At 49.0% G+C, this 24,918-nt stretch overlaps 1 protein-coding gene across 1 annotated transcript in view; it reads left to right on the top strand.

The window, feature by feature from the left end:
- Positions 1–24,711, top strand: part of LOC129344176 (uncharacterized protein F13E9.13, mitochondrial-like) — a 33,622-nt gene extending 8,911 nt beyond the window's left edge. Inside the window, exons 4-7 of the mRNA XM_055000702.1 lie at positions 3,133–3,313; positions 20,152–20,302; positions 21,652–21,779; positions 23,981–24,711. Of these exons, the coding sequence (XP_054856677.1) occupies positions 3,133–3,313; positions 20,152–20,302; positions 21,652–21,779; positions 23,981–24,180 (660 nt within the window). The 3' untranslated portion in view covers positions 24,181–24,711. The remainder of the gene's footprint in view (positions 1–3,132; positions 3,314–20,151; positions 20,303–21,651; positions 21,780–23,980) is intronic.
- The last annotated feature ends 207 nt before the right edge of the window (positions 24,712–24,918 follow it).

A 24,918-nucleotide genomic window follows, 5' to 3' on the forward strand; every position in this document is an offset into this window, starting at 1 on the left:
GATATTTCCAGACTAGACGGAGGTTGCAATAATCAGAGTTTTGTTGGACAATCCTATGTTGAGTTAGAGTGGAGTGAGATGGGAATCTATTCTAATGTGTTGAAAACAACATACAGTTAAATATTTGAGCAAAGGGACTTTTGTGAGCAAACGCATTCATTTTTTGATTAGGCTCATGTGGCGTAGGATTTTTCTACGGATGGAAGAAAGTGCTGCAGCAAAAAGAAACATAAAATCCTATTGATTTTCTAATGGGTCTATAAATAGTATACACAATTGGCTGTACTCAAAAGGATAATGTCAGAGGCTTTCATTTTCAATTTTTTAATGGATAAGAAGCATTTTTATATTTTCACCTAAGTGCTTCCAGAAGAATTTAAAGACATTTTGAAAATAGTGATGGTTCGCTATTTGGGCTTCCATCGGTAGGAACTGAGCCTGTACTCTGAATCATTCAGGACGCAGGGCTGACTTATGGAAGTCAATAAAAGGCACAGACTCTCCATTAAGCAATCATGAATCCAAATCTGAATGTTCCTGGTACCTTGGGTTCGGTACCAGTATATGATACCCATCATCACCCTTTCAGTTGTGAAATTTTACGCCCTTGTGATTGATTTTTGCTGCCATTTAAATACGGTCTAGTTTTTGTATTTTAACAGTCTGCTTAAAACTAGTAAGAAGCAGTATGAGAGAGTATAGATGAGGAGAAGTAAAATGGCCTGGCAGACACTATTCAGTTTGGATCTGTAGACTGAAGATCTTGTTTCTGCTTAGCTGTAAGCTTGCTATGTAGCTTTGAACAAGTTGCTTTCTCTTTTTTATTTTAGTCTTTAAAAATATGATGAGCTTCCTCACAGTTTGGGGACAAAGACAACTGAGTTAATGATCATAAATTTGAGCTAATGATTATAAATAACTACTGCTAGTTTATCCATTTCTAGTATTCAGCAAAAAAAAGTCCTCAAGATGGTTCACCAGATAATTCAACTATATCTCATGTTTTTTAAAGAGCAAAACAGTAAAACACTTTTCAAATGCTGCAAAACAAAATTTGGAGAAATGGTCAAGCAGGGAGATCCTTTCATAGTTCCAGGAGTAAGAACTGAAAAGGCCCCAATGTCACTGGAAACCACTTAGAAGAACGGCTCCTAAAAGAGAGACCAGCTGAACTTAAAGCCATATAGGAGAAGAGAGGTCCCAAGCCATGTAAAGCTTTAATGGTCAAAGCAGGTTGAACTGGGCCTGGAAGCAAACCAGGAACCAGTGCATCTGGTTTAGAAGTGTACTATGACACATCATCGTCAAAAGATTGATGGCAGCACATTATACCAGTTCAAGCTTCCACTCAGTTTTATTTATTTAGAATATTGCTATGCCACCTCTTCAGATTCCGTCTCAAGGTGGCTTATAACTAAAAATCACCATATTAAAACACAAGAGAAGCATCACCATAGTCCAGCCTCCAAGTCACCGAGACTTTAGTAACTGGGCAAATCTCACTTGCAACTAGTGAATTAGCGAAAGTTAGAAAATGTACTTGGTGCTCTGAAAACAGAACAGTACTTCTGGGTCCAAGAGTGCCCACAAATATTCTATAAACCAAGGGTCGTCAACCTTTTGGAGCCTGCAGGCAGATTTATATCACTGACACAGTAGGGTGAGAGCAGCCCCAGAATGGCTGCTACAGCTTACCTTCACTCACACAGTGAAGATCCTTGTGCTGTGGAAAAAGCTTTTTGCCAAAGCAGTGTTTTTTACAAAAAAAAAAAAAAACTACACGGCTAATCAAATCTCGAATGGCCAATCAGAAATCATGTTTGGCCTTATCTGTCCTCACACACTTTCTGAAAACACTTGGTGGGCATCAGGAAATGTATCAGTGTGTGCAATGGTGCCCACGGGCACCACATTGGGGACCCCTGCTATAGACATATTTTTTATCCTGATTTATCAGCCTTTTTGTTGGTGCAGTGCAGGATGGGAAAGAAAATTTCAGCCAATCCAAATAAACCTGTCTTGCTCTGCATTAATTTCTTTGAGACTGAAAACTGTTGCTCCATATTCCATTGGGATAATTAAGGTTTGACTAGCTGGCATGTACTTGAAAATGAAGGTTACAAATTAATGTTTCCTTGCTCTTTAGATTTGTTCAAAATTAGTTTAATTGAACTCAAGCTTAATATTTTATGATTGCTTTACAAAAGTCACACTGCTGATCAGAAGGGTTTTTTTGTTTTTTTACAAACAGGCATTTATACTGACATACTCTAGCTAATAACTTTTGTTGGTGAGGAAAAAGTAGTTTTGGCTGTGTTTATGCGTGTTTAATACCAGTATTAGTCTTAGCCCCAAACACATTAAAAGTCCATTCCATGCATGCATAGAACTTGCCAGCATGTTTGGATTGTGGTGGTGTTGCGGCATTGTGATTGATACTCCTTATAACCTGAAGCATGCCAGTTGCAACAGGCTGCAGTTGCAGTAGGTTCAAGTCATAGGAAAGGTTTATCAACCAACCAGGCTGCTGAAATTAAACCATTACAGTTGGTACTAGCCTAGAGATGATGAATTAAAGCCAGAATGAGTGTGGATAAAGTCTATACATTGTGCTGAAACAGTTTTGCAGCACAAATACAGTGGAATTACAAAGTTCATATATCACTTGCTGTATTTTTTATAACTTGTCCCAGTCAGAGACATTGAAGATAAAGTTTATTTATAGTTAAGTAACAGTGGAATACTTCTTTTAAAAAGAAAGTCTATAGGTGAAGGAAACAGTGCAGGAGAAAGGGAAATGTTTCTTTATCCTTCTTCCCCATTTCTCCGATAAATCCCTCAGTGAGTTATCTTGCAGAGAGATTTTATTTCTGAAGACTAGAAACACAGGCAAGTGAAGCAACCCAGTCTTTAATCAAGCATACTTATGACCAAGCGGACTGTTGTTTTTGAGTAATGAAATCTGAGAAGTCTCTGGATAACTGTGTAAAAGTTCAGGTTCGGTGCTTAGCGACATTATTACAATGCAAATTTTTAGTGCTTTATCTACAAATCAATCCTCTGTATGCAAAGCTCCCTATTTGTTTTTGAACAGCTAATTTTAATAGGTTTTCTGTATATGACTTCCCACAGGATGGCTTGATTGTTGAAAATATGCATGACCGTCCATACACTGTCTGCATTGGTGCAGAAATTACCGCAGCCATGGCAGTAGTTTGTGCCACCGTGAAACAGACACATCCTTCTCTCCCGCTGGGCATTCAGATTCTGTGCGCTGCAAATCGGCACGCTGTAGCCATTGCTCTTGCTGCAGGTAAGTGGAGCAGACTGAGGACTGTTGACCATGTTTTGTACTCTTGAAGCTTCAACCGATATGAGCAGATTCATACTAGCCCTTGTTTACAGATCTTGTAAAACCAATGCGAATTTTACATTGCTATCTAGGGGTTTTTTTATATGTGGGATCAATTAAAATTAGTCTTTTGTAGAAGGATATGTTGGCATGCGTTCCTGTGGAGTTATTTTGTACTCAGTTGTACTCTTTTGGGTAGAATTTAGAGGAAAGTTGCCCTAGAGTCTTTTATTCTTAAGACATTGTCACCTGTTCCAAAGTAAAGGATGTCCCCAAAGCGCAGCCACTTTCCACTTACAGTTTACTTTCTGTGAAAAGGAAAAAAACTCTAGGTAGAAAATAAACATTAGGGTTGTATTGTCGAAGGCTTTCATGGCTGGAGAACGATGGTTGTTGTGGATTTTCCGGGCTATATAGCCGTGGTCTTGGCGTTGTAGTTCCTGACGTTTCGCCAGCAGCTGTGGCTGGCATCTTCAGTGGTGTAGCACCAAAAGACAGAGATCTCTCTGTGACACTGAGAGATCTCTGTCTTTTGGTGCTACACCTCTGAAGATGCTAGCCATAGCTGCTGGCGAAACGTCAGGAACTACAATGCCAAGACCACGGCTATACAGCCCGGAAAATCCACAACAACCAAACATTAGGGTTTTTTTCCCATTTTTTTTTTTACTCCCTAGGGTGCTAAAAATACCCTATTTTTTCCTACCCTATTAAGAAAACAGTGATCCAGGAAATCGTTTATAAGTGCCCTGGAGAGATGCAGCCGTTCATGACAACCACAAACAAAACTTAGAAGGACATTTCCTCCCTAGATAAACAGGAAGTTTGGTTTGAGATGGAAATGCACTCCAAATGCAGTATGTGTAAAGTTTTTCAGAGGATGGTTTGAATTAAATTCCAAGACAGAAGGGTAGAGTCTGCCTTGAATGGCATGTTGCAGGCTTCAAAATGATATCAATTCACTAGTCGCTCTCTCTTATTATACGTGAGTTTCCCTTTCATTTTAGGAACTAACCATGCTGCAGAGTTACGTATGCACCAGTGTTAACACCAATTGTGGCTAGCGTTGACCAGCAGCTTCTACCCTTGTTGCAAACTCTAGTTTGAAAATAACTGCAGTTAGTTTCAGGTGGGTAGCCATGTAGAAGAGTAAGATTTGGGTCCAGTAGCACCTTAAAGACCAACTAGATTTCCTAGGTATGAGTTTTCAAGAGTCAGAGCTCCCTTCATCAGATTCGAGGAGTGGAGAAAGGAAGATGTCCTTATAATCCAGACAGAAGGTAGGAGGGGTATTGTAAATTAGCGTGTCAGGAAGCTAGTTGTAGTTAGCTTGATGAATCCTATGTGCAAAGTGCAGGCAATTAGCATCTGTAATGTGTGACAAATCCAATGTCCTGATTCAGCCCTGGGGGATCCATTGTTCCAGATTTGCAAATAAACTCAATTTCAGCAATCTTGCATTGTAATTTTCCTTTGACGTTTCTCTGCTTGAGAACTGCTACTCTTAGGTCAGAGATGGAATGTCCTAGCAGATTGAAATGTTCTCCCACTGGTTTCTGGATATTGTCATTTTTTAATATGCGCAAGGATGACACGCAAATTCGTGAAGCATTCCATTTTTTAATATCAGACTTATGTCCATTCATTCTTTTGTGAAGGGACTGACCTGTTTGTCCAGTATAGAGAGTTGAAAGCCGTTGCTGACACTTTATGGCATATATAACATTGTTAGTGCAAACAGTGATGCAGCTGTAAAATAAAGATGAGAACTCCCATGTAAGAGAGATGGAGGGGGGGAAGGAAATGAGTTTAAAACATGCTCTCAGTCTCTTAATCATAGTGGGGAAAGTTTAAAAAAAACTATTTGATTCTACTATTAGGCATCTTCAGTTTTGGAGAGGAAAACAAGTATTTGTTCCATCTAGAGATGAGCTCCCTCCCCATAATCACATTAACAATCGCTTTACCCCTCTTCATGAAAAATACCCGTTTGTAGTTCCCCCCCCCATCTCCACATTTAGTTCAATGTAATGGTACTAGGGATTAATTTGACTCACGACTGCTGATCTAATTTCAGTTATACCTCAGGATATCACTATAATCTACTGTAATGAACTATTATATCTCCGTCAAATTAATGAAATTCATTTAAGACTAAATTAAATTAACCTGAACACTGTGAGCTATTGTGACCCATTGGATAGTACGTCCAGGTTAGAACTGGTTTCAGATGTGAGTGCATGGATGCTGTTACTGGGGATGGGTTTTGTCTGTTTCCTGTCTGTAAAATGGGAATAGAAGTGACCCTGCTTCATTTATAGGGCTGCTGAGAAGATTATGGAAATGCATGCTGTTAAGAAAAGTATGTAGATTCTGGTTAACCTCTTTGTGAGCCTGAAAAATAACACTTTGCTTTATACGTTTATTTCAATCAAAACATATTGAAACAAAAAAAAATTGTCTTGCCTTACAGCTGAAAACATTAACAGTACAAACAGAGCAATCCTAAGGAATGCTGTGGCGGAGGTGTAAGGAACTTGTGTAACTTTGACAGTGTTAGTTCACTCCCAAAGGACTTTTGACAGGGTGAAACCGCAACAGGTGAGCCCGGCCAGGCACAGGCAGCAGAGCAAGCTCCCTTGTTTCCATAGGAAAGCTGACAACATCAAACGATCACATGAGAGCTGTTGTTGACAGCTCTGTGAGTGACAGCTACAGGAGGAGCCAGTCTCCAGGGGCGAGCACAGCCGCTGCCTCTCAGTGCCTTTTCCCGCCCCCCAGATCTAGCAGACAGTGTGGAAAGCCCTATAAGCTGCAGTGCCCCGACAGAGGCACATGGCTTGAGAGGTCCCCTACCCAGCCCTGAAGGGACACACCCCAGCATCAGATTGGATGCCCACCCCATGGGAGTGACGGCTAAACTGGCAGCAAATGTACCATCCACTTGCAAGCACCCTCCCTGAGCCACACACCTGCTTCCCTTAGAAAAGTGAAAAAAGAAGGGCAAAGGGATCAGAACGACCAGACCAGGCTCACACCCACAGCCCCTGATGCCCAGGACCAGCCCCAAGACTCCGAGCCCGGAGGACAGGTTCCCAAGAGACATGCCAGCAGGGACGCAGAGAATGTCACACAGATCACATGGCTCAGTGGAAAGATGCTGGGATGGCATGGCTAGGGCTCCTGATTCAAATCTCACTTGGGCATGGAGGAGAGGAAAGCTAAAGCCCCAGGTCTGACTTTCTAAAAGGCAAAAGGGGAAGCAGGATGGGCCACCCCAGAGATTCATCATTTTGGCTGGTATGTGGCTCCACAAGTCCCCCTCTGCCTTATACATGGCGACGACACCCCCGTGTTAACAGATCCCCCCACGTGTTAACCATCTGCCTGGTGCTAGCAGTACTGTGGGGAGAGTGTGATCCCCTTAGGGCAGCCACTTTTGGACAACCCTCCAAGTTCCACCCTGCTCCCTGCAGCGAGGGGGAAGAAGGGCAGGTGGGAAGCTAAGTGTGGCCACAGCCTTCAAGATGCCACTGGACCACGGCTCTGTTGTGCAGCAGAACAAAACCGAGGTCCAACGGTAGCTGGCACACCTTCAGGAGCTACCCCATCATTACCAGCTCCGAAACAGATGCCATCCTCTGGGATGTGGGAAGGGGCAGCCTACAGGGAAGTGACAGATGTGGGGGATGAGTTGGGGCAAGGAGGGCTGTGAAGCTGCTATAATCCCCACACAAGCAAACAGACAGGGAGAGAGTTGTGCACTTCAGAGCTTATTAAACTACCAAATGTGAAGGGGATGTCTGGACACAGGTTGCCAACTAACCTTCGTCCCGTGTGGCGACTGTTCTTGTGCACATGGCTTCCAGGAGCCTTTCGGAGGCAGGTTGAACCGTCCCTTGTGCTGTTTGCGAGTGAGCAAGCAAAACAGACTCGCAGGTTGAATGGCTGCCTGAGGGAGAATGCTCCTGGAGCCAGGCTGGAGATGCAGTCTGATTACAGAGGACAGTGATGGACATGCTCCCATGTCTCCCTGTTGAATTGCCACCTGCCTGAAGGAAAACAGAGACAGGTGTAGCGATGACAAGGCCAAGTCTGCTGCACCTCATGAGGGTCCATGCCCTGTGGGCAGGCAAGAGACCCCTGTGAGGCAGAGGAAGGTGGCATCCGATTGACGCTTCCCATCCAGTTTGGAGGCAGCTCCCACCCTTGTGCAATGAGGAGGAGGTAGATGTGGACAAGCGAGCAGGGGCAGCTGGCTCCCCCGCTCCTCCTTACCTGTCCATGCATCCTCACCCCTTCGAACCAAGACTTTGGAGATGGGGTACTTGTTCGGGGTTTGGAATGGAAGATGTTAGATATTCTGGACTTAGCTCTTCCCCCGGGGTGGAAGTGCAAAGGGCTCACCCAATTTTGCGAAGTGCCCACTCTGTGCTCTCCTCACCACAGAGAGAGCCCCATGCCACACCCCCTGCTTGCTGAGTTCATGGGTTCCCCAGCTGGAGTTTATGTGGGGGGCATGATTGGGTGCCAGGGAGGGGGCTTGGCTGCCTCCAGGGCACAAGCAAATCACTCGCGGCTTTAGTCAGCATCCTGTGCTCCTCCAGGCTATTCAGGAGGAACTATTCATGAGGAGTGGTCAACTTTTCCCATTACATGGGCACCTATGGGCTTTTTCACAGTGTAACTGTCAGGTGTGTGGGCGCCCCCTTGCGGCGGGGGGGCGGCGGGTCGGCGCGGGACGCCCCCGGCGGGTCCGTGCTGGGTCCCTGTCAGTAGGTGGGGGGGAGGTTTCCCTGGGTGAGGGCCGACTTGGCCCTTGGGCGAGTCCCCCTTAAGGCCTCAGATGGGCGGCCACCGTCTGGTCTGGCGTTGCCAGCCAGCAATTAGCTCCACCCGGCCAGTCACCCTTCAATGTCAGGATGAACTGGCCCAGTCACATGCGACTCTCTCCTCCTCGGCCTTGGGGCTCACCTCCCTAAATACCCCCGCCCCTTATGGCCAACCCCACCCTTCCCTTCCAGTGCCCGCCCCCAGTGCCATCCCCACCACCTGGGCCAGGCGTGGCCACATCCTGCTGCCCCATCCGCCCTGGCCCCATTGGTTGTCTTGTCCCTGTTCCCTCCCTTCCTTCCCTCTGCCCTGCCCCCTGTCTCCTCCTCCCCCTCTAGCTGGCCTTGCTGAATGGCTGCCCGGGCTGTCCCTCCGCTGGCTGTGCCCGCCCCCTCCCTTGGCCTGCTGGGGGTTGTGGTTCCCCTCGGGGCTCTGCGCCGGCGCGGGCGTCCCGCCGCGGCCCGGCTTCCTGGGCGGCCGCTCTCGGCCTCGCCCATGGCCGCGGCGTCCCGCCGGCGCGGGCCCTGGTTGCCGTGGTTGCGGCTGCGGCCGAGAGGACGGCCTTCCCCCTCCGCGGCCGCTTGCTGCTCGGCGCCGGGCTCCTGGCCTCGGCGGGTCGGCGGCCACGGCCGTCAGCTCCGCCGGGGGGTTGAAGGGGCCTCCTCGTCTGGGCGGCGTTTCCGTGGCCGCGCCGGTGTTCCTCCCGGCGTATCTCCCGGCCGTCTCCAGGGGCCGCAGGTAGGCCTCGTCGCGGGCGGGGGCGAGGGAGGGGGTGGGGGTCGCGGAGTCCGAGGGCGTGGCACCGCCGCCCCTCGGACACACCCCCCCCCTGAGCGTCGTGCCGAGCCTTCCGTCTTCGGCGAACATCCGGGAGAGGAAGTCGGCATTGGCGTGCAACTTCCCCGGGCGGTGGCGGATCGTAAAGCTGAAGGGAAGAAGGGACAGATACCACCGTAAGACTCTAGCATTATGGTCCTTTAGCCGGGACATCCAGAGAAGGGGGGCGTGGTCCGTCACGAGGGTGAAGGGGTTGTTGACAAGATAGTATTGGAGGGCCCCGACGGCCCATTTAACTGCCAGTGCCTCCTTCTCGACAACGGCGTATTTCTGCTCGGCGGGCTGCAGCTTCCGGCTAATGAAGAGGACGGGGTGTTCTTGACCTTCGTGCTCCTGCGACAGGACAGCCCCGAGTCCTGCATCCGATGCATCTGTTTGTAGTATGAAGGGCTTGTCGAAGTCGGGGTTGCGGAGTACGGGGCTTGCGGACAGGGCGGCCTTCAGGTCCTCGAAGGCATGTTGGCCCTGGGGTGTCCATCGGACCCGGTTCGGCTGGTCCTTCCTCAAGTAATCGGTTAGGGGGCTGGCTCGGCTGGCGTACTGGGGAATGAACTTGCTATAGTAGCCGACGAGCCCCAGGAACCCGCGTAGCTGTTTCTTTGTCCCCGGTCGGGGGCAAGCCTCGAGGGAGGCCACTTTGTCTGGTAGGGGACGCAACTGCCCGCGTCCTACCAGGAATCCCAGGTACTTGAGCTCCTGGAAGCCGAGACGACTTTTCGTGGGATTGGCTTTGAGGCCTGCGTTGCGGAGAGCCTGGAGCACGAGCCGGAGGTGGCGAAGGTGAGACGTCCAATCCGGGCTGTATATCAGGATGTCATCGATGTAAGCGGTGGCAAATCCTTGACAGTGGGTTAGTGCCCGGTCCACCAAGCGCTGGAAGGTGGCCGCCGCCCCGTGCAGCCCGAAGGGCATCACCTGAAACTCGAAGAGGCCCTGGGGAGTGGCGAACGCGGTCTTTTCCTGGTCCCCCGGCGCCATGGGGACCTGCCAGTACCCCTTTGTCAGGTCCAGAGCCGAGAGGTAGCGGGCTGTGCCTAACTGGTCAATCAAGACGTCGGCCCGGGGCATCGGGTATGCGTCGAACTTCGCTACCTTGTTAACCTCCCGATAGTCGACGCAGAACCTCACTGACCCGTCCGGCTTTGGCACGAGGACGATGGGGCTCCTCCACTCACTGGTTGATGGACGGATCACCCCTAGGCGGAGCATCTCGTCTACCTCGCGGGCTACGGCGTCCCATTGTTTCCGGGGCAAGGGTCTCCACGTCGCTCGGGCGACCTGCCCCGGGGCCGTGGGGATGGCGTGCTCTGCCAGATTGGTGCGTCCGGGCCGGGTCGAGAAGCAGCCTGGTACTTCGTCCAGGAGCGCTTGGAGTTGCTCTCCTTGCTGGGGGCTTAGGGCAGCGTCCATCCCTGGGGAAGTGGCTTCTGGCTGGCGCGTCGTCCAGGGGAGCTCCCCGTCTGTTGGTTCCAACGGGTCATCGGCCAGCTGGCATTCCCCCGCCGGTCGTTCGCACCACTCTTTTAGATCGTTTACGTGCAGGCGTTTGGCCTGCCGCGGGGATGGCCCACACTGTACTTCGTAGGAATGGGATCCTAACACTCGATTGATTCGGAAGGGGCCCTGCCAGGGGTCCCCCTGCTTGGACGGTCCAAAGACCCGGCGGCTTACTAGAACCCGGTCGCCCTCTAGGAAGGTCCTGGCCCGGGTTCCTCGATCATAGCGGGCCTTCTGCGTGGCCTGGGCCTTCTCCAGGTTCTGCCGAGCCAAGGAGCGAACGGTCTCCAGGCGCTCTCTGAGTCCCCGGACGTATTCGGGGGCCGGCTGGCCCGGTTGGGCCGGGGCCGTGGCCCACTGCCCCTCCATTACCTCCAGGATCCCGCGTGGGTTGCGTCCATACACTAGCTCAAACGGAGCGAACCCCGTCGACGCCTGGGGCGACTCTCGCACGGCAAAGAGGAGAGGATCGAGGAACAGGTCCCATTGTGCGGGTCGGTCGTGGGCGAGCCTCCGGAGCATCTGCTTCAGGGTCTGGTTAAACCGCTCCACTAAGCCGTCTGTCTGGGGATGGTAGATCGACGTGAAGATTTGACGTATCCCCAGGGTGCGGCATAGTTGGCGGGTGATTGAGGCCGTGAAGGGTGTCCCGCAATCCGTGACGATCTCACGGGGCAACCCCACTTGGGCGAAAAACCGAATAAGGGCTCGGGTCACCCCCGGGGCCTGCATAGTTCGCATGGGTATAGCCTCGGGGTATCGGGTAGCGTAGTCCATGAGGACGAGGATGAAGCGGTGGCCCCGAGAGGTCCGGGGCAAGGGTGCCACAAAGTCCATAGCTACCCTCTCGAAGGGGTTGTGGATCACGGGCAACGGGGCCAGGGGGGCCCGCGGCGGGTGCCTCCCCGAAGTCCGTTGGCACGTCTCGCAGGTCCGGCAGTGGCTCTTGACAGCCTGGTCTACCCCCGGCCAGAAGAACCGTGTCAGCACCCGGGCCAGCGTGTTGTGAGGTCCTTGATGTCCGGCCCAGTTATGATCATGGGCGTGCCGCAGGACGATCTCGCGATACTCCCGGGGCACTAAGAGCTGGCGGACTTCTCTACCCCGTTCCGTCGTGAGTCGGTACCACACGCCCCCTTCTTGGACTATCCGCGGCAGTCTCCCCGCCCGCCGAGGGTCCCGTACGATCCCTTCACTCACCGCCACTGTGTCTCGGAGCTTCTCGAGAGTTGGGTCGGCGGTCTGGCTGGCGACGAACGTTGGGTCGGCAGGCCAGTCAGGGAAGTTGGCCCCTGGGTGCGGGGCGGGCCCCGGATGGTTGTCCTGTCTCTCCACCGGGAGGGCCTCCTCGGGGCCCCGGGCGGCTTGTAGGTGTTGGTGGAATTCGGGGACGTCTCGGCCTAGGAGTACGGGGTAGGGGAGGTTGGTGACCCTGGCCAACTCTACCTCCCAGGTCCGCCCCTGGCATGATAAGGGGACGCGGACCACTGGGTATGTCTCGGAGTGGCCGTGGAAGCAGGCTACCGTGGCGGTCCGGACGACCGGTAGCCCGGCCGGGAGCAGCCGGGTGCGGATCATGGACACCGAGCTGCCGCTGTCCAGGAACGCCGACAGCCGCCGTCCCGACACCTCCACCAGAATCAGGAGCGGCGGGGGGCGGGGAGGCGGAGTTGTAGCCGGGAAGGCCTCTTCCCAGCCCGCGTCGCACTCCATCAGCGGGCAGTCACGTATGTAGTGGCCGCGCTGGCCGCACCTGAAGCAGGGACCCCGGTCGTCGTTTTCCCGGGCGGTCTTTGGCGCCCCGTCTCGGTTGGGGCCTGGTGGAGGGCGACCCCACGTGCCCTCGCGTGGTGGCGCCGACGGCGTTGGCCTGCTGGGACCGCTGGAGCCTTCTCGGTTGCCCGGTCGGGCCCTTCCTGTACGGGGGGCTTCGGGGCCCCGAAAGCTCGGACCCTGGGGGCGACCTCCGCTGCCCACTTCGCGGGGGGGTCCTGGGGATCGGCTGCTGCCGTGAAGTTCTCGAGTAGCGCGGTGGCCTCCTTCAGGGTCGCCGGCCGGCTGCAGGCCACCCACTGTCGGGCCTTCGGCGGGAGGATGTTCAGTAGTTGCTCCAGAACTACCTGATCTACAATCCCCTTCTCACCCTCCGTCGCGGGCCGCAGCCAGCGATGAGCAGCGTCGCGGAGGGCGTTGACCAAGGTCCGCGGCCGGTCGATCTTCCGATAGGTGATAGCGCGGAACTTGAGGCGGTAAGAGTCTGGGGTCACTTCATAACGGTCGAGGATGGCAGCCTTGAGTGCGCGGTAATCGGCGCCCTCTTCCTTGGGCAGAGCTCGCAGGGCCGCTTGGGCTTCCCCCGTCAAGTAGGGTCCGAGGATGAAGGCCCACTGGGCTTGGGGCCACTGGGCGGCCTCCGCGGTTCGTTCGAACGCCTCCAGATAGGCATCGATCTCGTCCGTCTCTCCCAGCTTCGTCAACTGGAAGGGAGTCCCTCGACTCGGGCCAAGCGGTGCGCCGGCCCCTCCTCCGCCCAGGGCTTGGGCCAACCCGCGCAGGAGGGTGGCCTGGGACTCCTGCTGTTGAGCCGTCAGGTCTCGTAGGAGCCGCACCTGCTGTTCCGCCATCCATTGGCCCAGCTGTCCTAAGTCTGGGGCGGGCGGACCGGTGGGCCCAGGGGCCGCAGCAGCGCCGGCGACGGCCTGATCCATGGGCTCTGGAGGGTCGGTCCGGAGGGGAGTTCCTGGCGGGGACGGCCTGAAAGTCGACGGGCGCAGGTAGCTCCGGGCGCGGGACCACCCTGGCGGGGCGGGTAGGCGTGGCCCCGGCCGCTTCACAGCAGGATCAGTGCCTGCATTCTCCACCACTTTGTCAGGTGTGTGGGCGCCCCCTTGCGGCGGGGGGGGGCGGCGGGTCGGCGCGGGACGCCCCCGGCGGGTCCGTGCTGGGTCCCTGTCAGTAGGTGGGGGGGAGGTTTCCCTGGGTGAGGGCCGGCTTGGCCCTTGGGCGAGTCCCCCTTAAGGCCTCAGATGGGCGGCCACCGTCTGGTCTGGCGTTGCCAGCCAGCAATTAGCTCCACCCGGCCAGTCACCCTTCAATGTCAGGATGAACTGGCCCAGTCACATGCGACTCTCTCCTCCTCGGCCTCGGGGCTCACCTCCCTAAATACCCCCGCCCCTTATGGCCAACCCCACCCTTCCCTTCCAGTGCCCGCCCCCAGTGCCATCCCCACCACCTGGGCCAGGCGTGGCCACATCCTGCTGCCCTATCCGCCCTGGCCCCATTGGTTGTCTTGTCCCTGTTCCCTCCCTTCCTTCCCTCTGCCCTGCCCCCTGTCTCCTCCTCCCCCTCTAGCTGGCCTTGCTGAATGGCTGCCCGGGCTGTCCCTCCGCTGGCTGTGCCCGCCCCCTCCCTTGGCCTGCTGGGGGTTGTGGTTCCCCTCGGGGCTCTGCGCCGGCGTGGGCGTCCCGCCGCGGCCCGGCTTCCTGGGCGGCCGCTCTCGGCCTCGCCCATGGCCGCGGCGTCCCGCCGGCGCGGGCCCTGGTTGCCGTGGTTGCGGCTGCGGCCGAGAGGACGGCCTTCCCCCTCCGCGGCCGCTTGCTGCTCGGCGCCGGGCTCCTGGCCTCGGCGGGTCGGCGGCCGCGGCCGTCAGCTCCGCCGGGGGGTTGAAGGGGCCTCCTCGTCTGGGCGGCGTTTCCGTGGCCGCGCCGGTGTTCCTCCCGGCGTATCTCCCGGCCGTCTCCAGGGGCCGCAGGTAGGCCTCGTCGCGGGCGGGGGCGAGGGAGGGGGTGGGGGTCGCGGAGTCCGAGGGCGTGGCACCGCCGCCCCTCGGACAGTAACTTTCCATGACAATTGGGGGCATTCTCCAGCCTGGAGCAGGTTAGGGATCTGACTAACTCGAGCCCCACTCTCTGGCCTGCCCATCCCTGTGCCTTCACAGGGGTTTATGCTCCAAGTCTACCAATGGCAGGTCATGGCAGCCCCAACCCCCACCCCCAGCATAACTCCGGTTTATGACTATAGAAGTACCAGATATGTCGACGGAGAGGCTGATCGGCTCCCTGAGCACGTTCAGTCCCCGCCCCTTAAGATTGTTCTGAAAGTATGCCAGCAGGGTTTTGTTTTAGTCTGCTGAAATTCTGGTTGAAAAGTTATAGCGTTTCATTTTATAGTGTGTCTGATTTAAGAAAGATAGGTAATTAATACTAAAAACAATACGTTACTTTTATACAATCCCTTTAATGCATCTAGATGCAAACTGTGACAGATGAATGGCCTAATATGCCTAACATCTATTTCGTAGAGTTGGCACTACTTTTCGTATGATATTTTATTTTCAGAAAACTATAATGCTATTTTTTTTTCTTCTTTCACTTTTGCAGATGAATGCTTTGCTTTACTTAAACTACCAGGCTCTTCAGTCAATAAGCAAAATTGATTAGACAGCAGATCTGTCTTCAGATTAAGGAGCACGCCATAATTTAAAGCGTATTTACTCTTCTCTCTCTTTAACATTCTTCCTATGGTTTTTGAAAAGACTCTTTGAATGATTTTGTCCTTTTTCTTCTCGGGGATAGCATTCTAGTTTCCAATTATTTTGAATTGAATTGATCTCTGAATAACTTCTCAATATCAATGCAGTTTCTCATAACTCGGATTTTTATATATACTTCTAGGAATATATATTGTTATATATATTTCTAGCAAAATAGAAAAGAGTCCAGTAGCACCTTTAAGACGAACCCACTTTACTGTAGCATAAGCTTTCGAGAATCACAGTTCTCTTTGTTCTCTGACGAAGAGAACTGTGATTCTCGAAAGCTGATGCTACGGTATAGTGGGTTCGTCTTAAAGGTGCTACTGGACTCTTTTCTGTTTCGCTACTACAGACTAACAGCTAACTCCTCTGGATATATTTCTAGGGTTCCTATAAATAAAAACCATACCCAGAATCCACCCTGTTTCAGAAGTTTTTTTTTTAAAGCAGTGATTACAATTGTCACTTAAAGCTGCTTTTCTCTGCAACCGTTAGAAAAGCAGAATGAATTTTCGGAGGTTGGGAGGAGTCTGGTAGACGCATTAGATTTCTGTGTCAAAAGTCAAACCATAACCCATTGCTACAAGATTTGTTGGTATAAGTACTCCCAGCCTGTGGCTATCAATAAGCCTTCCTGTGTATCATATCCGGTACGCACTGGCTAGGGAGGTGAAAAAGATCTGGAAAAAGGCGTGCCCCATTTCCTATAAGTAGGGTGACATCTTTATTCTGAAGTGTGAGGATTAAGCCACCCAACTCCATCTTCTTTCACTTCATTCAAAACCTACAGTGCTAATAAATAGGAACCTTAACAGAGCCTGTCTAAGAGCTAAGCTACAAGAGGCGAATTACACGAGGAGGAGCACATGAGGGGAGTCGCAATGTAAAGCTGAGTTTTAAAAGAGATCGGAAGGCTTTGTCAGTTTCCCTTCTCTACAGAGTCAGAGAGATCCCTGCTCAGAGGGTTTGTTAATTTCCTCTTTGCCTCTTAGAAGGGGAGGTGAAATTGACAGATCCTTCCAGAGGCAAAGAGGAAATTAACAAACCCTCTGAGCAGAGATCTCCCTGGCTCTGTAGAGAGGGGAAATTGACAAAGCCTTCCCATCTCTTTTAAAACTCAGCTTTACATTGCGACTCCCTTCATGTGCTCCTCCTCATGTAATGTGTCTCTTATAGCTTGGCTCTAAGGCTACATAACCGATCTTAGGTAGCACTAGCCTGTAGCCTCAAACCTTTCAAAACGTCGGGCCCACCTGTCTCCCCCAGCTTGAGGCATGGGGCCCATTCTTTTGTGCAATGCATGGCCATTTTCCTTCTTTTTCTCCTGTTCCTTCCCACCCCCTTTTAGAAAAGAAACAGTGAGTCTGCCATAACTCAGCTCTGCATGTGCGTATAAGGGCCAATGGTCTCTAAATATGAATTTAGCCACGCGCAGCTGCGTTATTTTATTCCTAACTCTGAAAGAATACCTAAAAATTACAGGTTTTTAAAACTGTTCCTCTTAACAGAAACTTGTATAAACTTGACTCATGAGAAGAATTACTCTTACTCTCAGGAATGCCAGCTCAAATTGGGTCTTAAAATCTTGACTGAGGCTTTTTTTCCCTTAAAGAGGAGAATTTTGTATTAACAAATCTTTATTGAACTATGATTTGTTTTCAGGGTTCTAAAATGCAAAACGGCCTGTTTAAAGGCTATCCTGCCGTCTGGTTAACTGGCAAGCAAAGCCCGTTTCATTGCTGTAGTAAAGCCTCAATGTAAAACTATTACGGCTGTAAAAATCTTCTCTGAAAAAAAATCCAGTTTTCTTGTGGGTGTTCAAGTACCACTTAAACTGCTTTAGGTGTTTATGGAATGTCAGCCTTAGTTGATGTTGCCTGTTGCTAAGAGCCTGAACCACGCTTGCACCATTCTTGCAGGCAAATATGTTTCTTGGAGGAAGATCGGCCCCCAGTTCAAATTCAGCATGGTTGTGTCTGGTTTTCTGCTCTTTCTAGTGCTCCTAGATCAGATGCACATCCTGCTTCTCCACTGGTTAGACTCTTCCTAGTCCACCAGAACTACAAGTGACAAAAGGCACAGATTGGACACTTGTCAGCTTCCTTCAAGTTTTGATGGGAAATGTAGGCGTCCTGGTCTTGCAGCTTGGCTCTCCGACTGCTGTCCAATGGACTTTTCAACTGTCACTTGTCCAACATTCCGCCAAGCTGCCTACATTTCCCATCAAAACTTGAGGGAAGCCGACAAGTGTCCAACCTGTGCCTTTTGTCACTTGTGGTTCCGCTCTAAGTTTGGGCATAAAAGTAAATAGTTGTGTTTTTATTACCTTTACATCTGCTTTTTTAAAAAATATCTCTTGCAAGAATACTTATGAGGGACTGTGATGGCAGAGGAAAATGAAAGAAAATAAAGGCATGAGGATAACAGCTCAGGGAGAAACTAGGCTTGACTGTGGGAGATCTCTGATCGGATCTCTCATGGTTTTTAAAATTAAGAGCGACCAAAGAGAGGAAACTATTTGATTGGTACGATGGCTTTGAGGGTGGAGAAGTTTTACAAGTCAAAACTGCTCTTTGCTCTGCTGGAGAGAAGTGTACAGGAACCATGTGGGGACACACCTGAAGCTGCCTTCTGAGTCAAACCAGTGGCCTGTACAGGTCAGTATTGTCTGTTCTGACAGGCAGGAGTCGTACAGGCCTTAGGCAAAGGTCTTTCGTATCGCATACTGCTGGATGCTTTTAACTGGAGGTGCTGGAGATTGAACCTGGGACCTTTTTCATTCAAAGCAGATACTCTACAAACGAGTCACGGCTAGGGTTCCCAGGTGCCCGCCAGTGGTGGGCAAACTCCTGGGGGTTTGCCTCCTTGCCCACTGACCCGCCAGTGATTGGCAGGAGGTGGCAAGCTCCCAGAGGTTGCTTGCCACCAGCAGGCACCCCAGGAACACACACTGCATGTGTGCTCCCTGCAAGTGCAGTGACGTTATTCCTGGAAGTAATGTTGTCATGCCAGCTGCACGAGCACTCCTGCACTTCGTTTGGGGCTGATTTTGGCCCCAAATGGGCAGAATCGGCCCCGCATGGAGCACGGGGGCATGCACACAGCCATCACAACAACTTCATTTCAGTTTCTATTTATACAATCTTCCATCAAAGATTTTGGACTGACCGCCATGCCACCCATTGCCAATACTTTTGTAGGCTGATGATGCTCAACGGGACTAAAGATACTGAGGATGATTCTTAGTGGAATGTTTCTGCTGTGTACCTTTGAATATAAGAAACTGAAATTTAGCATCATAAAACCGGTTATGAGAAGTGCTGCACAGCTGAACCCCCCTGTTTTATGAACATCTGTCTGTAAGTTGGAAAGCACTTTGACACATTGCTGTTGCACAATCTTGATTTCGGGGGATTGTTTTATAGCAGAACATGTCTTTGTTTTGTGAATGGCATAGCAAATAATTTATGTAATTTCTCTTGGCTCGAACCAGGTGCCCTCTTGTGTCCTCCTTTTTTCCTCTGGTTAAGAAGAGCAGTGTTCTCGTCTAAAACAGTTTGCCAGGGTTTGTTCACAACTGCTTTCATTATTAACAGGTGTACCGTGTGTTCTTTGGTAGTGCATAATTTCCTGTGCATAGATCCTGATTTAATTAACTGCATCTGTTTGAGGCTGCACCGAATGATGCATATTACCGACATTCTGGAACATTTATAGAGGTGATAAAGATACAAATGTGGGTGCTTTTTACACTGCAGGTATCGCTTCATCTTCTGGCATTCAGGAACACTCTGTCCATGGTACATGGAGCCTGGGGTTATATTTTTTCTAGATTTATTTCGTTTGTATCCAATTTCTTTATATAACAGTTAGCATGGAAGTTAATGCTCTGCATCCTTTCAGCCCTTTCCACTGTGCTTCCCATATGGCTGGTTAGTTCATTTAGTTGTAGTGTGCTGCTGGTAAAGCTAAGTCATTGGTTTGGTCTCCAAGGAGTTCTGCTTCCAGTCCTAACTCTATATTAGAGCACATGCTTTATTTATAGAAGACCCCTGGTTGAATCCCTGGCTTCACCAGTGGAAGATCTCAATTCTGGGAAACTGCAGAGACTTTGCGAGTCAGACCATACTGGATTAGATGGAACAAATGGCCTGACTCTCTTTAGAAAATAATTCCTTTTTTATTTTTATTTTTATTTATTTTTTTAACAAAATTTATATTCTGCCTTTCTATCATAAGGATCACCAAGGCGCTAACAAATTAATACATAATAAAATCTCATTTTAAAATAATTAAAATCAGCATAAACATCATCATCATCATCAAAACCAGAGCTAAAAACCTTCAAAGACATAAAAACAACAGTTAAAACTTTTTAAACAATTGAGCATGGGGCAGAATGGAAGGATCGCTCAGAGAAAGCCAACTGAAACAAAAAAGTCTTCATCCGCTGGTGGAATATGACAACAGAAGTGAGAAGATGAATCTCGCCGGGCAGAGATTCTTATTCTTACAATGCAGCATCTATTATATCAAGGAATAATAATATAACATAAAAACTGGCAAGTGTAACTGTAGCCAGTTGTAGGGGGGGTGGAAATCTGCCGATGGGCCTGCAGAGACTCTAAAGGTGGAAAAAACCAACAAGATTTCCTGCATCTAAGGCATTGTTTGCTACACAGTTCCTTTCCTTTTTACTTGCCCATCACATCCCAGTGATGGGATATTTCTCTCATCTGGGGTGACTTTCCCTTGGAAAACAAGAGGAGTGGCATCATTGCGTCAGATGCTGGAGTGACTTTTTTAGAATTGGAAAGAGGACCTTGGAATTAGCATATGCATTATCCCTAAAAGAAAACTGCATGGTAAATTAGGAGGAAAGATGGCAACTGGGTCAATCAGCAAACACTGTAGTGGAGCAGTCATTTAAATTTTGAATCTTTTAAGTATACATACAACATACCCACGCACCACTAACCCTTCATAAAATATCCCTTTCCGTTTTGAGGGATCATCTTGTCGCGAACCATGATTAACGGATTCTCCCTGGCCTTCGTTGAATGTTATCACTGTAATCTTGGCTTATTTTTATTTGTAGGTCTTGACTTTATCCGAGCTGAAGGCTTTGTTTTTTCTCACGTGGCGGATGAAGGGATTCTAAATGCGTGTGCCGGAGATTTATTAAGATACCGGAAGCAAATAGGAGCAGAACACATTCAAATTTTTGCTGATGTTAAGAAGAAACACAGGTAAACAGAAGCTGTTCTAAAATGTGGTTTACACCTTTATCGGATACATAGTTTAAATAATAATAATAACTGTGCTTATATAGCACTCTTCTAGACAGATCAGTGCCTCACTCAGAGCAGTGAACAAAGTCAGTGTTATTATCCCCCACAATACAGCTGGGGAGCTGGGCGGAGAGGAGTGGCTTACCCAAGTCCACCTGCTGAATTTATGGTGGCAGTGGGATTTGAACCAGCAGAGTGCTGATACCAGCTGGGGCTGAGAGGAGCGGCTTACCTGCAGAGCTCATGGCAGTAGTGGGAGTCAAACCAGCTGAGTGCTGATTTGCAGTCCAACCATTAACCACTATGCTACAGCAACAAGGGATAAATTCGAAGCTGGCTTCAGCAATAACAATCCAACTTTCCCTAGCCACAAACTATTTTTTCACAGTTGATAAAAAGTCACCAATGCTTTCCTTAGACTATGCAAAACTGAATTATTCAGGAGGGCTTTCTATGGGGCTGTGTCAAAAGAAGAAATAATAATAATAACATTCGGTTTATATACTGCTCTTCAGGACAACTTAACGTCCACTCAGAGTGGTTTACAAAGTATGTTATTATTATCCCCACAACAATCACCCTGTGAGGTGAGTGGGTCTGAGAGAGCCGTAACTGACCCAAGGTCACCCAGCTGGCTTCAAGCGGAGGAGTGGGGAATCAAACCTGGCTCTCCAAATTGGAGTCCTGCTGCTCTTAACCGCTACACCAAACTGGCTCTCAAGTGGATCAGAGGATGCATTGGTAGGGACAGGGACTATACACTACTCTGTTGGGAATTGTCTTCGGATGTAGACATGTGCCTACTAGGAAGTTTCTACATGCCATGTAAATTAGTTATGCTTTGTTTCAGAAACATTTCATCTCTGTGCTTGGTTGTATGCTTGTTTTTCAAATTTTTCTGCTACCATTCCCTAGTTTATCTCCTTCACTTAGTGTCTTAACTTGTTGTTCATTACTGTACTTTGCTCAGTGGATGTCCTAACTGTTGATTATATTGTATTTTCACTCACATTATATAATCCGCCTTGGATTATATAAGCAGACTGTAAATAAATAAATCATATGAATGCACAGTACTTTCTGAGATACCCCCTGGGTATCACCTCATATTTTGTACTCCTTTTGTACTAGGCTACAAGAATGCCTGTTACAAGTACAGTGATGAAGGTAACTGTCACTTAATGGACAGGTATCCCCAAAGCACTATGGCAGAACCCTAAGGCTGCTCTGCCAGTACTGTGAACTGAAACGGAAGACTTACAGCTATGAATGCCCCAAATCACAAACTCTGTCCCTGCTGTTTACAGTGCGCATGCTCTGACAGCTGATGTCAGCGTAGCAGAGACTGCGAAGGCTGCTGAATTCTTTCTGGCTGATGGAGTTGTATTGACAGGAACCGCAACAGGATTGGAGGCAGATCCCAAAGAACTGGAAGGTGAGACTTTGGGAGCTTAAAGATACACTGTCATTACAGAAGAGATGTCCTTGTTTGGGTTATGAGCTGGGATATCAACCCCTGAAAACCCACGGTTCAAGGTTTTGTTTGGGTGTTCACTTGCACCTTTTGTTTCACTGGAGCTTTCCTTTCTTTTTTACGGTGTCAAAAGGGTTGCAGAAATCTACCAAACATTTCATGTGAAACTGATCATGCTCTACCCTTTCCATGTAGTGTAGCGTGTGGACTTTATTGGGTACTATTCTGTGCCACTGCCATTTAACCACTGTCTGGTATAAGTAGCTGTCATAGTAAGCAGATAATCGTGTAAGCGGATGTGCATGATATTTCTCATTTTGACATCTCATTTCCAATTTTTTTTTAAAAAGTTGGAAAGCCTTCATTTTTTGTATAGCTGTAGCTCGTGAATGATGACATTCTTCCTAACCTTTTTTAAAGGTTATTACTAATGAAGGTAAATTAAAAACATAACTCTTAACATGGGAGGGAGCAGGATATTTAGCTTGTGAACTGACATTCCAGCAGAGAAAACATTTGCAGCAGCAGAGTGCAACCAATAAATGCTGGACACCAGCAAGAGTCCCAGTTTGCTAGTCTATTACAAATGCTTTCAGAGTTGCTTGAAAAGAATATGTGGTTTGTTTGGGGGGGGGAGGGGCTGTTAGAGAGCTTTTGAATTAACAACAGTATAAGATGCCACTATTCATATGCATTTCTCAGAATGATCTTTGAAAATCTTATTTGATCATCATATTACAATTCCTTAGCATCGATTGGGTACTTTAAACCAGGTGGCTTGATTGCAATCCAACATGGCTAACATCCTGCTCACAGGTAGCAATCATTGGAGCTAAACATTTTTGCTATCCAACATCATCTCAGCAGCTCACACATACTCAGTTTCAGGGAAAGATATGCACAAAAGGCTGTGTATGGCCCAAGAACACATCGCTTCTGTGCAAGTCCAAAACTGCTCAACACGGCATTTGAGTTGAAGTTGTTCGTTGAACAACCATATCAGGGTGGAATTCAGTCAAGTAAATTTGGCTGGCGACTGTGTTTGTGTAGAACTTCTCAGTATTTTGCACTGAAGTATCAGGAATTATGTCTAGAGCTGTATTCTGTGATGGAGAGACTTTACATAAGTACAGCCTGCTGGATCCATCTAGTCCAGCATACGGTTTCACACAGTGGTCAACCAGTTGTGTTGGAGAGCCAACAGACATGGCACAGAAGTCATGCCAGAATAGATGCTGCCTCCCAGTACTGGTACTCAGAGTGTTGCTGCCTCTGCATATGGCAGTTCCCTTTACTCACCACCAGGGCTCATTTTGAGGGAGAACGCGTAGGAATGCAGTTCCAGCAGTTCCCCAACGAGGTCACATGGCAGGTGGCCCCGCCCACCTGACTCTCAGCCATTTTGGGCCCATTTTGGCCTGGATTGGGGCTGAAACGCCCCAGATCAGGCCTCTGATGGGTGGTGGATCACTCTCCCGCTCAGCAGCAGCCCGATCCTGACCATTCTGGGCTCCTTTTGGGCCATTTTCAGCCCCTTTTTGCCATTTTGGGCCCAATTTCGGCCCTGAATGGCCAGGATTGGGTCCAAAACTGCTAGGATAGGTGATGTCAGGGGGTGTGGCATATGCAAATCAGTTGTGCTAATAACACTTCTGGTGATGGCAAGGGGTGTGGCATATGCGAATGAGTTATGCTAATGAGTTCCTCCAGCTCTTTTTCTACAAAATGACCCCTGCTCACCACGGTTAGTAGCCATCGATGGACCTCTCCTCCATGAATCTGTTTAACGTCCTTTCCCTTGAAGAAAACAATTCTTCTACCTCCAAAGACTGATGAAAACCAGCACCTTCTTCAATATGTTCTTCAGGGACATGAGCAATAGAGGATCTACCGCTATCCTCAGCAATGTATGGAGAATTTGCAGAGTTATAAAATTTATTTTCTTTAGGTTTTAATTTTAAGATTTGGAGTGCTCAATGGTGGCTTATAAGTCATAAAACCACTTTTCTATATCTTGAATCTTTGAAGCATATATGTAAAATAATTTCTTAGCGGCAATGCAGTGCACTTTGTTACTTTATAAAAACTGTGATTACTGCCCCCCCCCCCGACTTGCCTGCTTTACAAGGCTGATGATAAGTTTCCTATTTAACTTCCTCTAGAAGTCCGACATGCTGTGAAGATTCCAGTATTGATTGGATCTGGAGTGACTCTGGAGAACGTGAAAGACTACTTGGATGCGAATGCCTTGATCATTGGTTCACATTTTAAGAAAGAAGGCTACTGGGCAAATGACATTGACTCAGATCGCGTGAAGAGGTTTATGGATCATATCGGTAAACTCAGAGAGAGAAATTGTTAGAATCTTCCGCCATTAATATTCTAATTGGGTTGTACTGAACAGTACCATTGAAGTTTTTCAAGTTGGTGTGATCTGCTCTGAGCCTGCTTGTGGGGAGAGTGGACTGCAAATTGAATGAATGAATGAATGAATGAATGAATGAATGAATGAATGAATGAATGAATTTTACCTCAAGCAGAAGCCAGATTGATCTCCAAACTAAGGAGGGTCATCTGGTCCTCTTGGAACTTTCAAATTCTCTCCCACGATCTGTTTAGCTCCTTCTTTCATGTCATTCAAGAAGCAGGTAAAGACAATTCTGTGTGATTCTTCTTTTGGAAATTAGGCCTTTGTTGGTTTGTCTTTTAAATTTTTGGGATTAACTTTACTGTGTGATTTTTAAACATTTTTTTGGGCTTTGATTGGAGAGGAGCCACTGAAATGAAAAATGGTTAGATACCTATAAACACAGAAAATTCAAGCATTTCAGTCCAGCATCACACTTGTGTTGTATAGTCCGTGCTTTTAAATAAAAAATGCATTATCAGGAAAGCTTACAAAGCAGCAATGTTTTGTGTTCTTTAAAACACTGGTCTTCGCATTCTAAGATAAGGAACTTAACACCCTTTTGCAACAAGAGATTTTTTCCAGCCACTTCCAAAGTTACTAATTCTTGTCATGCTGCACATTTTCTAATGAAATCATCACCAGCTTTGAAATTGCATTTCAAGAAATCCATGCCGTTAGAACCCAGAACAT

Source organism: Eublepharis macularius, chromosome 16 (genome assembly GCF_028583425.1).
Source record: "Eublepharis macularius isolate TG4126 chromosome 16, MPM_Emac_v1.0, whole genome shotgun sequence".
Lineage (NCBI taxonomy): Eukaryota > Metazoa > Chordata > Lepidosauria > Squamata > Eublepharidae > Eublepharis > Eublepharis macularius.